General features: G+C 39.3%; 1 protein-coding gene across 3 annotated transcripts in view; it reads right to left on the reverse strand.

The window, feature by feature from the left end:
- CDKL2 (cyclin dependent kinase like 2) overlaps positions 1-17,633 on the reverse strand; it is a 49,571-nt gene that overhangs the window by 4,859 nt on the left and 27,079 nt on the right. For all 3 annotated transcript variants that reach the window (XM_060187878.1, XM_060187877.1, XM_007519810.3), the window contains 5 exons: positions 16,311-16,449; positions 11,641-11,939; positions 10,230-10,320; positions 2,571-2,694; positions 2,279-2,370 (listed from right to left, as the gene is read on the reverse strand). In XM_060187878.1, coding sequence (XP_060043861.1) covers positions 2,279-2,370; positions 2,571-2,694; positions 10,230-10,320; positions 11,641-11,939; positions 16,311-16,449 — 745 coding nt within the window. The remainder of the gene's footprint in view (positions 1-2,278; positions 2,371-2,570; positions 2,695-10,229; positions 10,321-11,640; positions 11,940-16,310; positions 16,450-17,633) is intronic.

Here is a 17,633-nt window from a genome sequence, read left to right on the forward strand (position 1 = left end):
TCTTACAAAAACAAAACAAAAATAACTGAGGATTGAGTAAAGAGGTCAAAATTTGGAGAGTGGTCTCTCACATGGGGGTACATGCCAATTTTGTTTTTTCACTCTTAGAGCTTTGTCCAGAGGTCAGCCCCTTGCCTTGGAGTACTGAGGTGACAGGAACTGAAAGTCTGAATGCATCCTCACCTTTATAACCCATGAAACCAGAAAAAGGATCCCTTACATAAAGAGTATAGGGCATATTAACATCTCTGTCAGTGGTCTTTTCAATCACCTGTGGTTTTTCTTTCCATTCAGAGTTTCCTCACATAAATCCACGTTATTTTGGTGGTTAACTTACGGGCTTTGCTACCTGATTTCTCCTTTACTGTATTTCTAATACAACTGGAAATTGAACAAGTAAACTAAGAGTAAAATGCAGAACCAATGTATAAAATGGTTAGTTCAGAACAACAAATAAAAATACTGAAAAAGTGTGAAGATAGGGGCCCAGCGGTGGCACACCTGGTTAAGTACACACATTACAGTGTGCCCAAGGACCCAGGTTCAAGCCCCTGGTCCCTACCGCAGGGGGAAAGCTTCATGAGTGGCGAAGCAGGGGAGCAGGTGTCTCTGTCTTTCTCCCTTTCGCCTCTCAATTTGTCTCTATCCAATAATAAATAAATTAAAATACTTTTAAAAAAATGTGAGGATAATAAAAGTCTCATTCACTGCTTAATACTGAATTTGGTTATGTCAACCCTGTTTTTGAACAAAAGTACTCTCACAAAAATTACACTGTTTAAAATCTAAAAAAAAAAAGGGGGGGAGCAGAGGTGGATAGCATAATGGTTATGCAAAGAGACTCTCATGCATGGCTGAGACTCTCAGGTGCCAGGTTCAATCCCATGCACCATCATAAGCTAGAGCAGAGCAGGGGTCTAGTTAAAAAATAAATAAATAAATATATTATATATATATATATATATATATATGATAAAAACAGCACTTACTGAGACTCTAAATAAAGTATCTACTGAAATGTTAATTTTATGAGTGATAGATCTTTACACAATGGGAATTCGTTAAATTTTGATTATATTGATACAGAAATTGTTGACAAGAGATAAGGCAAAGAAACAGAAGTCAGTAAACCTTTTGCTCACTACCACTTTAACTACAACTGCCTCTGCAATTTGTTGGCTTCAAAAATATTGTTCTATTTGTAGCAATCTAGTCACCTTGAAAGCAAATTCTAAGATGGAGCTTCAATTCGTAGTTACTAGGGTATATTAGACTTCCAGTGGACTCACAGATTATGGTGAACCCAAACTTGACCTGAGCTTTCTCTCAGATGTACACAGCTGCCTCTCAACTTACCTCAAAAGGATTATTAAAGAACCTTAGCTGGTCCAGGCGGTGGCACAGAGGATAAAGCACCGGACTCTCAAACATGAAGTCCTGAGTTCAATCCCTGGCAATAAATGTACCACAATGCTGTCTAGTTCTTTCTCTCTCTTTCCTCCTATCTTCTTAATTAATTGATTTATTGACTGATTAATTAATTAATTAATTGATTAATTAAAGAGCCTTAGTAACTTAAGTCACAATGCTAGAACCAAACTTCTTTCCTCTCAACCAGGATATCCACTCCAATAGCAGGACCAAGAAAAGAACTTATGGTGGGGCCTGGCAGTAGTGCAGCGGGTTAAATGCACATGGTGCAAAGCACAAGGACTGGCTCAAGGACTCATGCTGGAGAGGCTGTGGGGACAGAGGAACCCTTTTGCATTGCTGGTGGGAATGTAAATTGGTCCAGCCTCTGTGGAGAGCAGTCTGGAGAACTCTCACAAGGCTAGACATGGACCTTCCAGATGATCCAGTAATTCCTCTCTTGGGGTTATACCCCAAGGACTCCATAACACCCAACCATAAAGAGGTGTGTACTCCTGGTGTGTACTGACTGGCTCAAGGACTGGCCTAAGGATCTGGTTTGAGCCCCAGGCAGGGGGTCTCCTCACAGGCGGTGAAGGAAGTCTTTCTCTCCCCCTCTCTGTCTTCCCTTCCTCTCTCAACTTCTCTCTGTTCTATCCAACAACATTGACAGCAATAACAATAATAAGAACAGCAACGATAAACAACAAGGGCAACAAAAGGGAAAAAATAGTCTCCAGGAGCAGTGGACTCATAGTGCAGGCACCGAGCCCCTGCAATAACCCTGGAGGCAAAAAAAAAAAAAAAAAACTCCTCTAAAGTATAAGAGACCCAAATTCCATGTAACCTACACATATTATCTTAGTACCTGATGCAAAGCAACACTCGGCGTGGCCAGAGAAGGAATTCGAGATTCTGAAAGATTTTTGTTCTCTTTCCTTGTCAGCCTGGAATTTCGAGCTAGATTAAAAATAACCATAAACATAGTTTTAAAAATTAGATGTTTTTGTTGATTTCTCTTACTCTGTATCTGTCTCTCAATACTTACTGTCACAGTCAATAGTAAGTTAAAATGAAGTCCTACATTTAATATCGTTTTGAACGTACATTTTAAATAAAATGAATAAAAGGGCTGAAAAAATATAAAAATATAAACATACCTATGCCTTCCAAGGCTTTTAGTTCAGGAAGATGATTATAGTTTAGTTCAGGCAAATGGACATCTGCCTTTGAGTGTTCCCTCCTTTTCTTATTTGCTTGAAGTAGGTTCTTTTCACTAGTAACCTAATATCATCAGAATAGTTAACACAAATAAATTAGCTCCTAGGTAAGCAAGTCTTGCTCCCTTCGGTAATTATTACAGTCATATTATAAAATTTATAGAATTGTTGGGCTAGAATAATACAAAATCTAAAAAAAAATTAATACAGAAACAATTTGATCCAATTACTTCAAACCTCTTCCTCATATTTATTAAATTGTTGACAAGTGAGTTACTTGGCTGTTGTGAGTTTCTCTTTCCATAGCAATCTGTAAATTCTGACAAGAGGATATGTTAGAAGATAGGAATCAATATCTTGGTCCTTCAGACAAGTCTTATGTCACTTGCTAGGTTTTTCAACATATAGTTGCTGCTATCCACCTTAATTTTGAATGTTTCATCTTATATATGTCACATCTCTTAGTTTGGTTTTTGCTTTCCCAATAAAATCTCATTTTTATGTGCTTTTGTCTTGTTATTTACCATTAATACATGATAGTGTATTCCTAAGAACACTGTTTATTAATAAGAATTATAATTTCAATTATGTTCATAATCTTTCCTACTTCTGTTACTTTATAGTTAGATGAGTCTGAAGAAAACAGTAAAAAACAGTATCAGGCACTTCAATTATTTGCCTTTTTGAATTTGCTATTTTCTCAATCTGCTTGAGGATTATATAATTCCATGTTCTTTCCCATGTTTTCAAAACAATGATCATTGAGACTATGTACATATAACAGCACACACACACACACACACACACACACACACACACACACACACACACACACACACATAAATGACAGGATTAAGCCACTAAGATTCTTCAATGCTTTGAGTCTCAGTCTGTGAATTATGCCACTTTGCCTCCAAGAGTCAGCAAGAGTCCTATAGTGAGCTTATGAGTTTCTTTCTTTTGGGATATAGCACCCTATTTTAATAGAATAAGTATTTAGGTCAAAACAGCTGTAAAATAGTTAAAACTATGTGCAAGTTTTACAATATTGATTTTAAACTTACTAGATTTACATATTCAAAGAATGACAAAACATATATGAGATGTATATGATAATACTTTATTCAGATCAGTAAAACAGCTCACTGGGTAGTGCTCACCTACTTTGAAGTGTACACACACCATCCAGGTTTGAGTCTAGCCCCTACTATAGTGGAAGAAGCCTTGGTGCTGTGGTGTCTTTCCTCTTTCTCCCAATGCCTCTCTCTGAAAATAGACCACTTGGAGCAGCAAAACTCAGTGACAACAAAAGATGCCAGCAAAAATATTTTTTTTAGATTTTTATAATATTTATTTATTCCCTTTTATTGCCCTTGTTGTTTTATTGTTGTAGTTATTATTGTTGTTGTTGATGTCGTTGTTGTTGGATAGGACAGAGCGAAATGGAGAGAGGAGGGGAAGACAGAGGGAGGGAGAGAAAGACACCTGCAGACCTACTTCACCACTTGTGAAGCGACTCCCCTGCAGGTAGGGAGCCGGAACTGGGTTCCTTACATGGGTCCTTGCGCTTTGCACCACCTGCACTTAACCTGCTGCAACTCCCAACAATAATATTTTATTCAAAGACAGAGCAAAAATCATTACAGAATCTAATCTTTCATCCAGAAATTGAAGGAAATTAAACTTAGTACTGCATCCACTAATTTCTATTAAGGAAAGACTCTTTATAGAACTTATAGGTCAGGGCTGAGGAGACAGCATAATGGTTATAGAAACTCTCAGGGGACAGGAAGTGGCACACCTGGTTAAGTGCACATGCTACAAGGACCCAGGTTCAAGCCCCTTCTCCCCCTCCCCTGTCCCCATCTGTAGAAGAAAAGCTTCACAAGTGGTGAAGCAGTGCTGCAAGTGTCTCTCTGTCTCTGTCTCTATGTGTGTTTATCTCTCTCTTCCTCTCTATCCACTTTTCCTTTCAATTCCCCTCTATTCTATCAAATAAAATAAAGTTAGAAAAAAGAAAGGATAAAAAAGACTCAGTCTGTGATTTTAAAAGTTTGAGACATTCAATCAATTTTCCCCTCTCATACCAATTAAATAGTAATTTATGTGACTACAAATTGATAGGAGTGTACATAAACACCATTCCCACCACCAAAAGACTGTGTCCCATGTCCCCTCACCCCCGCCCTGTGAAGCTGAACATCCACTCTCACCCTTAACCCAGGGTTTTTACTTTGGTGCCCTACTCCAAATTCAGTCAAATCCTGCTTTGAGTTTCCCTTTCTATTCTTCTTTCTCAACTTCTGTTTATGAGTGGGATCATCCCATACTCATAGGTTGAGTCTTTGATATGTTGACTCTCTTAAAAGCTTCGACCAGGGAGAACAGAAGTAACCAGTGGCACAGCTATATGCAAATAACGTCAAAGAACATAAATTATGGTGATGTTGTGTATAATACAGCAAATCCTAACACAGGGATATTTCAAAGTTAACCCAATCGCCAAATAATGTGATTAAAGTAATAACTATCTATTGTCTTCTTAAACCCTAAGACAGCAGGTTCCTCCTGATTCCTCTATAGAGCCTATATTTCCCCAGTCCTGGAACCTCTAGGGTGGGGCTCACTTTTCTGCATGCTTCCCTCAATGCATATCAAATGATATTGCATCCGCCAATCCCAACCTAATAAACACAATGAGTACCATCTCAGCATGCTTCACTTCAGAGTGTGTCCAGAGACGTCAGGCATGGAATGTCAACCCTTCACCCTCATTACTTGGCTGAGACTTTTCCTTTCAAAGTATTCTCTAATTCCATTCCAGGAGGTTCACTTCCTAACAAAATCCCAAAACCTAGATATAGACCAGGTCCCATAAGATAGAGCATATGTTCACATGTATCCATAAATTAGGGCAAAATATATACCTGAAAGCAAAAATAGTTTGTAGTGAGTCAGTATAAAGTTCATAATGAAATAGTGTCTACTTAGATATCTTCCTCACCTACTTCCTATTACAGTTCTCTCACTCACTCCAAAGCTAACCTCCTCAAAGCAAGGACTGCAAAAGCTGAATAAGGCAAGAGACTGGCATACTTTAATGATGACTATTTAGTCACTGTCAGGCCACCCCATCAGCTGGGGCCCTATTTGGGGAGTCCTGAGATGCCCAAGAGACATGATGTGCCTAGACCTCGAACAAATTACACTCTCCATTGTTATCAGTCATTCCTATCAGGAACAACACAATAGACCCCTTTGTGGGCCCCCATAGGACCTTGCCCTCAACTTGGATCAACAATGATAGAGAATGTTCCATCCTCTGAAGGGAGGCTGGATAATATACTCTATGCTACACCTGAGGAAAATGGGTCCTGATATAGGGGCAGCTTGGAATGTTCCTACTTATAACCACAGAATGTGAGCTCAGATCTACAGAGATGCAGAGGTCACATAGGCTCCTAAGCTGAATATGGGCCCCAGATCACATTAAATCGATGGTGTTTACAGTCAACAATATTTATACACCTTTCCCATATTTGAGAGCTACTCTCTTCCCTGATCCAGCTTTCTGGTCCTTCTTGCAGCCATGACATCATCTCCCCAGAAAATAATTAGGATCCACCTGCATATCAGATTTCAAGCTCAGGCAAAAAAAAAACAACAAACAAACAAACAAAAAAAAACACTAGTATAGCCACAAGCCCTTTGGAATATAACTAAAATATGCCTACTAGCTATCTATAAAATGGAGGGCCCCCCAACTCTTCATCTGCACTATTCCAACCTTTAGGTCCATGATTGGTCAACAATTTGTTTGGCTTTGTATGTTAACTCTCTTTTCAACCACCAGGTTCCAGATGCTAGAATGATGCAACCAGACTTCCCAGGACAGACAACCCCACCATGTGTCCTGGAGCTCTACTTCCCCAGAGTCCTTCCCCACCAGGGAAAGAGAAAGACAGGCTGGGAGTATGGATCGACCTATCAATGCCCATGTTTAGTGGGAAAACAATTACAGAAGCCAGACCTTCCACCTTCTGCATCCCACAATGACTTTGGGTCCATATTCCCAGAGGGTTAAAGAATAGGAAAGCTATTAGGGGAGGGGATGGGATACAGAGTTCTGGTGGTGGGAATTGTGAGAAGTTGTACCCCTCTTATCCTATGGTTTGGTCAATGTTTCCTTTTTATAAATAAAAAATTAAATTAAAAAGAAGAAAAAAGAAAGGAGGAGCTGGGCAGTAGCACAGCGGGTTAAGTGCACATGGTGCAAAGCGCAGGGATGGGCATAAGGATCCTAGTTCAAGCCTCCAGTTCCCCACCTGCTGGGGGTCACTTCGCAAGCATTGAAGCAGGTCTGCAGGTGTCTTTCTCTTCCCCATCTCTCTTGATTTCTCTCTGTCCTATCCAACAGCAACAACAGCTATGATAACAATAACAATAACAGCTACAACAAGGGCAACAAAATGGGAAAAATAGCCTCCAGGAGCAGTGTATTCGTAGTGCAGGTACTAAGCCCAGGCGATAACCCTGGAGGCGAAAAAGAAAGAAAGAAAGAAAGAAAGAAAGAAAGAAAGAAAGAAAGAAAGAAAGAAAGAAAGAAAGGAAGGAAGGAAGGAAGGGAAGAAAAGAGAAAGGAAGAGAGAAAGAAAGGAGGAATGGAGGGAGGGAAGAAGAGAAGAAAGGAAGGAGGGAAAGAAAGAAAGAAAGAAGGAAAGAAAGGTAGATTTTCATGCCTGAGGTGGTAAGATCCCAGGTTTAATCCCAGCACCATCATAAAGGTCCCAGGTTTAATCCCAGCACCATCATAAAGTGCTCTGGTAAATAATAATAATAGCCATTGATTTTTTTTTTTTTTTTTTTTTTTTTTAAAAATTTTTTTATTCCCTTTTGTTGCCCTTGTTGTTTTATTGTTGTAGTTATTATTGTTGTTGGATAGGACAGAGAGAAATGGAGAGAGGAGGGGAAGACAGAGAGGAGGAGAGAAAGATAGACACCTGCAGACCTGCTTCACCGCCTGTGAAGCGACTCCCCTGCAGGTGGGGAGCCAGGGTTCGAACCGGGATCTTTATGCCAGTCCTTGTGCTTTGCGCCACCTGCGCTTAGCCCGCTGCGCTACAGCCCGACTCCCTGATTTTTTTTTTAAATAATGGAAGAAACTGAAGAAGAAAAAAGAAAAAAGAAAGAACTGATGAAGTAGCTCATTTAGGTAGTGCACTGATTTGTCATGTGCACAACCCAGGTTTAAGCCTGGCCCTCACTGTACTGAAGGAAACTACAGTGCTATGATATCTCTCCCTCTCTCTATCTATCTGGAAAAAATTAAAGACAAAGAATATGTGGATCTTCTTCTCAGTTACCCTTACCTTCTTTCTTGATTGTTTCTTCCAAGGAAGGAGAAACAGAAATAATAATGTAAAAGAAGCAGCCAGCATTAATTTTGCAATACCTTGGCAAAGGGCTGATTTCAATTCAGCCAACTACTTTGAAAAGTGTTACTGGCCAGAGTTATTTCAGTGATAGAACTAGCCTAAGGTATTAGGTTTGATCACCAGCAGTACATATGCCAGTGCTGCATGGTGTTCTAGTTCTCTAAGTGTGTGTGTGTGTGTGTGTGTGTGTGTGTCTCATTTATAAAAATAACTAAATAAGTAAACCTTAAAATAATAAGTCTTATTGATCATAATAATCTTTCAAAGCATAACAAGAATGTAAATACATTCAAAAATAAAAGTATTTGCAAAGAAATATAGTACTAGTAACCAAAAAAGAAAAACATGGGTACAGAAGTTGTAAGTCAAAAATAACTAAAAGAGAACAGCAAAATCCAAATATGAGAAATGTAATAAAAAGACTCTATTTTCTATCTCTAAAGATAATAAGGTAGGGAAATTTATGAGAAAAATAGTCATTTATGGGGCCAGGTGGCACCTAGTTAAATGCACATACTACAGTGTGCAAAGACCCCAGTTCAAGTCCCTAGTCCCTACCTGCTGGGGGAAAACTTCATAAGTGGTGAAGCAAGGCTGCAGGTGTCTCTCTCCCTCTTTATCTCCCCCCTCATTTTCTCTCTGTCTCTATCCAATAATAAAATTTTTTTTTTCCTCCAGGGTTATTGCTGGGCTCGGTGCCTGCACCATGAATCCACCGCTCCTGGAGGCCATTTTCCCCCCTTTTTGTTGCTCTAGTTGTTGCAGCCTCGTTGCGGTTATCATTGCCATTGTTGACGTTGCTTTGTTGTTGGATAGGACAGAGAGAAATGGAGAGAGGAGGGAAAGACAGAGAGAGAGGGGAGAGAAAGATAGACACCTGCAGACCTGCTTCACCGCCTGTGAAGCGACTCCCCTGCAGGTGGGGAGCCGGGGGCTCGAACCGGGATCCTTACACCGGTCCCTGCGCTTTGCGCCACGTGCGCTTAACCCACTGCGCCACCGCCTGACCCCCAATAAATAATTTTTAAAAATTGAAAAAAATCATTGGGGAATATATCCAAATCTCCCTTTCCCTGCAGCAGAATTCATTCAACATATTTTTTTTTTTTTTTTCAATTCCAATGTCACTTTATTGAGGAAATGTTGATTTACAGAATTTTTATTGTCAAAAGGGTACTTTCCAGTTTCCCCATCATTCAACACATTTTTAAGCAGCTTTGATGAGCTAGATACTGTTCCAGGTCCAAGAAAGAACAGTGAAGATTGTAAACAAATCATAAATCCCTGCCTGATCAACTTATATTCCAGTAATGGGAGACAGATAATATATAAAATGCATTGCCTATGCAATAAAAAAAAATTTTTTAGCAGGATAGGAAGAAATTGAGAGGGGAGGAGAGGTATAGAGGGAGAGAAGAAGAGAGACACCTGCAGATCTGCTTCACCACTCATGCTCATGAAGCATCACCCCCTGCATGTGGGAAACAGAACTCAAACTTGGGTCCTTGTGCATGGTAGTATGTGCGCTTAACCAGGTGCACCACCACCCAGCCCCTGCAATGAAAAAATATTAAGAAAAGAAAGAACAGCTTGGGAAATGGTGCAGAGGGTAAAGCATAGGACTCTCAAGCATGAGTTCAATCCCAGAAGCACATGTATCAGGGTGATGCTCTGGTTTTCTTTCTCTCTTTCCTTCTGACTTTTTAAATAAATACATAAAATCTTAAAGAAAAAAAAAGAAGATAGAATAATGGGAGGATCAATGAGTCTTAATATTGGGAAAGACCTCATATTAAGGTTTCATGCTAGCCAAAGATGAGAAAAAGCAAATTTGCTGCTACTATCTATGCTATCTATGGAATGAATGTTTTAAAGCTGAGGAAATAGCAAGTACAAAAGCCCAAATGTGGAAGCATGTTTGGTCATGTTCTAAGATTAATAAGGAAATCAGTGTGACAGAAATAGATTAATGAAGAATGAGAGTATCTAAGAGATGGGTGGGGGTGGGAAGGCGACTCAAGGGCTTTCAAAACCTGGAAGGACAAAATGAAGTATTTTGAGTGTAAGAGTGATGATGATTTAATTTTAATAAGACACATTAGTGGGCTGAGGAGACGGCATAATGATTGCTAATGCTGGCTGTTCTTGAGAACAATTCACTTACTGATGAAGTCACATTCTTATTATAAATTCCTGGAGAATGTTTACTTGGTTTAACAAATGGAATACAGTGCTTCTTGGTTTTCTCATTCACTCTGTAACAATAATAAAATGTTAAGTTAGAACCAGCAATAGCTACTTTTTTTTCAAGCACATACCAAATGAGAGCACCAAGTAACATATAGTATAAGTAAGTAAATGTTAGTTCTCTATATATGAAAAAAAAGAGAGAGAGGTGAAGGGGAGATAGAGAGGGAGCAAGAAAGACACTTGCAGACCTGTTTTACCACTTGTGAAGCTTCCCTCCTGCAGGTGGAGACAGGGGACTTGAACCCAGGTCCTTGTGCATGATAACATATGTCTTTTACCACTATCTTCCTGCTCAGGCTCACCCAACTCCAGCCAACTAAATAATCTTATTTTCAGCAATATATATATATATGCACACGTAATATATATATTCTTTCTTTCACACTAAATGTCCACAGATGTACCACCCAACAGACTATCTTTTATTATGACCCTCCATTCTCATTATTAGACAAAACTACTATAGAACACCAGAGAAACAGTATAACAGTCATACAAAAAAAAAAAAAAAAAAAAGAAAACTTCTATGCCTGAGGCTCAGAGGTTTCCAAGTTCAATCCTCAGTAAACCAGAGCTGGATATATATATATATGCTATAGACTCTTTTCACTTTGCAAGCAATACAACTTTATTTTCTGAGAAATCAGATGAATTTTTTAAAAAACTTTATTTATTTGTTAGAGACAGCCAAAAATCAAGAGTGAAGGTGGAGATATAGAGGGAGAGAGACAGAGAGACACCTGCAGCACTGCTTCACCTCTTGCAAAGCTTTCCCCCTGCAGGTGGGGACCAGGGGCTCAAACCTGGGTCTTTGTGCACTCAACGTGTACTCAACTAGGTGCTCCACCACCTTGCCTCCTCAGATTTCTTTTCACTGAAACGCTAACACTTTTCATCACATGGATCAAGAAGTTTTAGAACACAAAGCTGATAAGAAATAGTAGCATCGGGGAGTTAGGCAGTAGCGCAGCAGGTTAACCGCAGGTGGCGCAAAGCTCAAGAACCAGAGTAAGGATCTCAGTTCGAGCCCCTGGCTCCCCACTTGCAGGGGAGTTGCGTCACAAGTGGTGAAACAGGTCTGCAGGTGTCTTTCTTTCTCTTCCCTCTCTCCATTTCTCTCTGTCTATCCAACAACAATGACATCAATAAGAATAATAACTACAACAATAAAACAACATGGGCAACAAAAATGGAATAAAAAAAGAAAGAAAAAAGAAATAGTAGCATCTCGAAGTTTGAAAGTAACGATCAGGTTGAATTCATACATTTAATCTGCAAAAGTATTCTTAGACAACATGTATAGTTAGGAGTTTCCTAATTCATACCTGTAAGTCTGAACTCCTGGAATTGTCCCCAAGCCAGAGTGACTACCAGGAGTCACTGCAGAGGGATTGTGTGTCAGTGGAGGGATGGCCATGCCCAGAATCTTTGTGTGATCCACGCTGCCATCGCTGCAATCTCTGAAGCTTGTTGAAGGCACAATTTTGATGTGGCTTGTCCCATTGTCATGAAGACAGCTGACATTTGAAACCCGACTGACTTTTTCAGCTTTTTCTGAGTCAATTTTTGGTCCTTTTATCTTAAACACTTTAGAGTCCTTAACTTTGGGATCAGCATTAGTATCCTGACCAACAATAAAAATGTTAATAACTTTATTGATCTGAGAATGAAAAATCACCTCTTTCCATAAAATACTTGTCAACCAAAGTCAGAGTTCTAGTCAGATACTAGTTTTCTTTATTCTACCTTTAAAATTAGAATTAAACCAGATTCTTGGTCAGAGATTTATTCTGAGTTTAAATGCAATCCACACCAGGTTTGATTATTATTGAAATATATTTTTATATATACTGGATATGCATGTATATCAGATTTACATATCTGCATATGTCAAATATCTATATATATTAAGTAAAAAACAAAAGCATGGAAAAACAATTAAGTATGTCCACTTTTGCCTTTGGATAGGAAGTCATTACCCCACTGTTCATGAATCTCCCCTAGATGCTGTGCATGGTGCTCCCATGTGGTGCCAGGAGCTTAAACCTGGGCCTCACATATGGCAAAGTGAGTGCTTTACCAGGTGAGTTATCTCCTGCCCCCTGCCCCACAACCTTCTTTTCTTTTATTAAAAAAAATTTTTTTTGCTTATTTAATTTTTTTTAATTTATTTATTTTTTATTTTTATTTATTTTTAATTTATTTATTCCCTTTTGTTGCCCTTGTTGTTTTATTGTTGTAGTTATTATTGATGTCGTTGTTGTTGGATAGGACAGAGAGAAATGGAGAGAGGAGGGGAAGACAGAGAGGGGGAGAGAAAGACAGACACCTGCAGACCTGCTTCACCGCCTGTGAAGGGACCTGCCTGCAGGTGGGGAGCTGGGGGTTCAAACCGGGATCCTGATGCCGGTCCTTGAGCTTAGCGCCACCTGCGCTTAACCCGCTGTGCTACAGCCCGACTCCCCTGCTTATTTAATTTTATAAGGTGGGAGGAAAAGGAGGAGGAAGGAGGGAAAAGGATGTGGAGGGGACAGGAGTAGGAGGGAGCCAGAGCATTATTCTGGCACATCTGTATTAGTAAATCTTTATTTTATTTTATTTATTGGGGGGATTAATGGTTTACAGTCAACAGTAAAATACAATAGTTTGTACGTATGTAACATTTCTCAGTTTTCCACAACAATTCAACCCCTTCTAGGTCCTCCATCATGTTCCAGGACCTGAACTCTACCACCCACACCAGGGTCTTTTTTACTTTGGTGCAATATACCAAACCCAGTCCAAGTCTGTTTTATGTTTTCCCTCTATTCTTACTTTTATTAGTAAATCTTACTTACAACTTAGTAAATAATTAATTTTTTATATTCTAATATTAAATAGTGTGAAAATATTTCTAAATGGTCTGACCAGGCCAGAAAAATAAAACTGAAATGTTTAAGATGTGATCAGCAGTCAATATATATATAGTAACTTTTCATTAACTTAATTATTAAACATTGTGCTAATTTTTTCAAGGAGTATGTTTATAGTGTCAAATATGGTAGAATAAAGTGAACGAGAATCATAAAAATACTCTATATAGGTGCAAAGCACATGGACCGGTGTAAGGATACTGGTTCAAGCCCCCAACTCCCCACCTGCAGGGCAGTCACTTCACAGGCGGTGAAGCAGGTCTGCAGGTGCCTGTCTTTCTCTCCCCCCTCTGTCTTCCCCTCCCCTCTCCATTTCTCTCTGTCCTATCTAACAACAAAGACATCAATAACAATAATAACTACAACAATAATAAACAACAATAACAAGGGCAACAAAAAAAGGGAAAATAAATATTTTTTTAAAATACTCTATATAAAATTCAAAAAGGAGGGTGCTGGCAGTAGCACACCTGGTTAAATGCACATAGTACGAAGTGTAAGAACCCATGTAAGGATCTGGGTTTGAACCCCAGCTCCCACCTAGAAGGGGCATAATTCATGAGCAGTGAAGCAGGTCTTCAGATGTCTCTCTGTTCTCTCTCCCTCTCTCCTCTCTCAATTTCTCTCTGTCCTATCCAATAAAATGGGAAAAAAATATGGCTGCCAATAGCTACGGATTCATGGTGGTAGCATCAACTCCTGTGACAATGCTGGAGGAAAAAAAATTCTTCAAAAGGACATTTTTCTCTCCTAGCATTTAAGGAAATGTGTGTGTGTGTGTGTGTGTGTGTGTGTGTGTGTGTGTGTCCCTGTGTTTGTGCATCTGCACACTAGTCCACATGTTCTTTTTTTATATTTATTTATTTATTCCCTTTTGTTGCCCTTGTTGTTTTATTTAGTAGTTATTATTGTTGTTATTGCTGTCGTCATTGTTGGATAGGACAGAGAAAAATGGAGAGAGGAGGGGAAGACAGAGAGGGGGAGAGAAAGACAGACACCTACACACCTGCTTTTCACCACTTGTGAAGCGACTCCCCTGCAGGTGGAGAGCCAGGGTCTCCAACCAGGATCCTTACTCGGGTCCTTGGACTTCGTGGCAAGTGCACTTAACCTGCTGTGCTACCGCCCCACTCCCGTCCCTGTGTTCTTGGGGAAGTATAATTTCCTTTTCCTTTTTAATTTTTTATTGAATTTCTTTTATTAGATAGAAATAAATTGAGAGAGAAAGGGTAGATATGGAGAGAGACAGAGAAACACTTGCAACCCTACTTCACCACTTATGAAGCTTTCCCCAATGTAGGTGGGGACCCAGGGTTGAACTCCGGTCCTTGCACATTGTAATATGTGCACTCAACCAGGTGTGACACCATCCAGTCCTGGGAAATATGATTTCTTGACAATCCCTGCTACACATTCTGGTACAGTTTTGTAGACAGTAGGCATCCAATTTGGCTAGAGACAGCCAGAAATCAAGAGTGAAGGAGGAGTTAAAAAGGGAGAGAGACAGATACCTGCAGCCCTGCTTCACAACTTGTGGAGCTTTTCCCCTGCAAGTGGGGACCAGGGGCTCCAACCCAGGTCCTAGCACATTGTAACGTGCACTCAACCAGATGTGCCACCAACCAGCCCCCCAATACATGATATGTTAAGATTCTTTAAATAGGTGGTATCCATAGAGAAGATACATTTTGCAACTGAGCAAAAATGGCAACACTTTGTTCATCACTCCAATTTTTTTTCTAAAAAGCTTCAATATTTTCTCCTCTATGAATTCAAAAATAAGTCACAAGAAAACAAATGATCCCATCTAAAAATGGGAATATGAACAGAATATTCTCCATAGACTAGATCCAAAAGGCCAATAAAAATGAAAAAATGCTCCAAGTCGCTGATTGTCAGGGAAATGTGAGAATGTCATACATCAGAAAAGGTAGCAGCAACAAATGCTGAAGCCTAGAAGTGGACCTACCCTATGGCCCTGAAATTCCTCTCCTGGGAATATATCCTAAGAACCAAACATACCCACCCAAAAAGATTTGTGTATACCTATGTTCATAGCAGCACAATTTGCAATAGCCCAAACCTGGAAGCAACCCAGGTGTCCAACAACACATGAGTGGCTGAGTAAGTTGTAGTATCTATACAAAATGGAATACTACTCAGCTATTAAAAATGGTGAATTCATTTTCTTTACCCCATCTTGGATAGAGCTTGAAAATACCGTGTTAAGTGAGATAAGTCAGAAACAAAAGGATGAAGATGGGATGATCTCACTCATAGAAATTGAAAAACAAGATCAGAAGGAAAAACTCTAAAAAGAATTTGGACTGGAGTTGGTGTATTGCACCAAAGTAAAAGACTCTGGGGTGGGGAGGAAGGTTCAGGTCCTAAAACATGATGGCAGAGGAAGACCTAGTAGGGGTTTAATTGCTATGTGGAAATGTTATACATGTACAAACTATTGTATTTTTTTAAATTTTGTTATTTTTCCTTTTGTTGACCTTGTTTTATTGTTGTTGTTGTTGTTGTTATCAAACTATTGTATTTTACTGTCGACTGTAAAACTTTAATCCCGCAATAAAGAAATTAATTTTAATAGACATAATTACATTTACATTTTAAGTAGCTCAGGAGGTGAAACAGTGGATAGAGAGATGAACTTCCATGAAATCCTCAGTATCAAATATGCCAGCTGATGCTCTAGTTGGTCCTCTCTTTCTCTCATTTTAGTAAATAAATCTTCAACAAAAATCCAGATTTGGGGAGTCGGGCTGTAGCGCAGCGGGTTAAGTGCAGGTGGCGCAAAGCACAAGGACCGGCATAAGGATCCTGGTTCGAACCCCGGCTCCCCACCTGCAGAGGAGTCGCTTCACAGGCGGTTGAAGCAGGTCTGCAGGTGTCTATCTTTCTCTCCTCCTCTCTGTCTTCCCCTCCTCTCTCCATTTCTCTCTGTCCTATCCAGCAACGACAACAACAATAATAACTACAACAGTAAAACAACAAGGGCAACAAAAGGGAATAAATAAATAAAATAAATATTCAAAAATCCAGATTTAACTCATAATAACACATGGATAATTTACCTGTACTACAAGTGTTTTTCTCTCTTCACCTATGGATTCATCATCTTTTCCTTTTTCCTTCTTTCTATTTTGAGACTTTTTAGATAATGAAATATTTCTAGCATCTTTCTGTATTTTTAACTGTAGTTCCTGGGAAAACCTGCAAACAAATACACTTGTCAATACAATATAATTACATGACACAAATAAATCTAAAAAGGGGGATACGATTTTTAAAAAAAGTATTAAATTAGACTTTTAATTAAGATAAGAAAAAAAATAACTTAGATTAGTTGCCAAAGGGCATTCTGTAGACCCTTGTTGATTCCCGGGAAATTTTCCGGAGTTTCACAACATTAAGGTTATTCTATTTGTAAATTAAATAATTACTTAATTAATTATTGGATAGAGGACAGAGAGAAAATGAGAGGTGAGGGAGAGAGGGAAAGAGCCAGAGCAATACCTGCAGGCCTGAACCTGGGTCCTCGTGCACGATAATATATGCGCTTAACCACACAAGTGATGAAACAGATCTGCAGGTGTCTATTTTTCTTTCCCTCTCTCTGTCTTTCCCTTCTCTCTCAATTTCTCTCTGTCCTATCCAACAACAATGACAGCAATAACAATAATAATAACCACAACAACAGTGAGCAACGAAGGGGAAAAAAAAATAGCCTCCAGGAGCAGTGGATCCGTAGTGCAGCCACCGAGCCCCTGCAATAACCCTGGAGGCACTAAAGTCCCAGGTTCAATCCCCTGCACCACCATAAGCCAGAGCTGAGCAGTGCTCTGATAAAACCAACAAATAAATAAAATAAAATAAATGGGGAGTTGGGTGGTAGCTCAGCGGATTAAGCGCACGCGGCACAAAGCACAAGGACCAGTGTAAGGATCCCAGTTCGAGCCCCCGGCTCCCCACCTGCAGGGGAGTCATTTCACAGGTGGTGAAGTAGGTCTTCAGGTGTCTATCTTTCTCTCCTCCTCTCTGTCTTCCCCTCCTCTCTCCATTTTTCTCTGTCCGATCCAACAACAATGTCAATAATAATAACTACAACAATAAAACAACAAGGGCAACAAAAAGGAATAAATAAATAAATAAAAATAAAATAAAATAAAATAAAATAAAATAAAATAAAATAAATGAAAAAAAAAAGTAGCCAACCTGTCTCTAAGTCCTTGGGCAAACTATGGTGGTTATCCTTGAAGGGGGCAGGGAGTGGCACAGAATTTAGGTGGTGAGTGTGGTGTGAAACTGTAGTCTGGTTATCTTATAATCTTGTAAATCACTATTAAAATAATAGTAGAAAAAACTTTTTCGTCTTTTTAATTTTGATTAATTAATAC

Source organism: Erinaceus europaeus, chromosome 3 (genome assembly GCF_950295315.1).
Source record: "Erinaceus europaeus chromosome 3, mEriEur2.1, whole genome shotgun sequence".
NCBI classification, from domain to species: Eukaryota; Metazoa; Chordata; class Mammalia; order Eulipotyphla; family Erinaceidae; genus Erinaceus; species Erinaceus europaeus.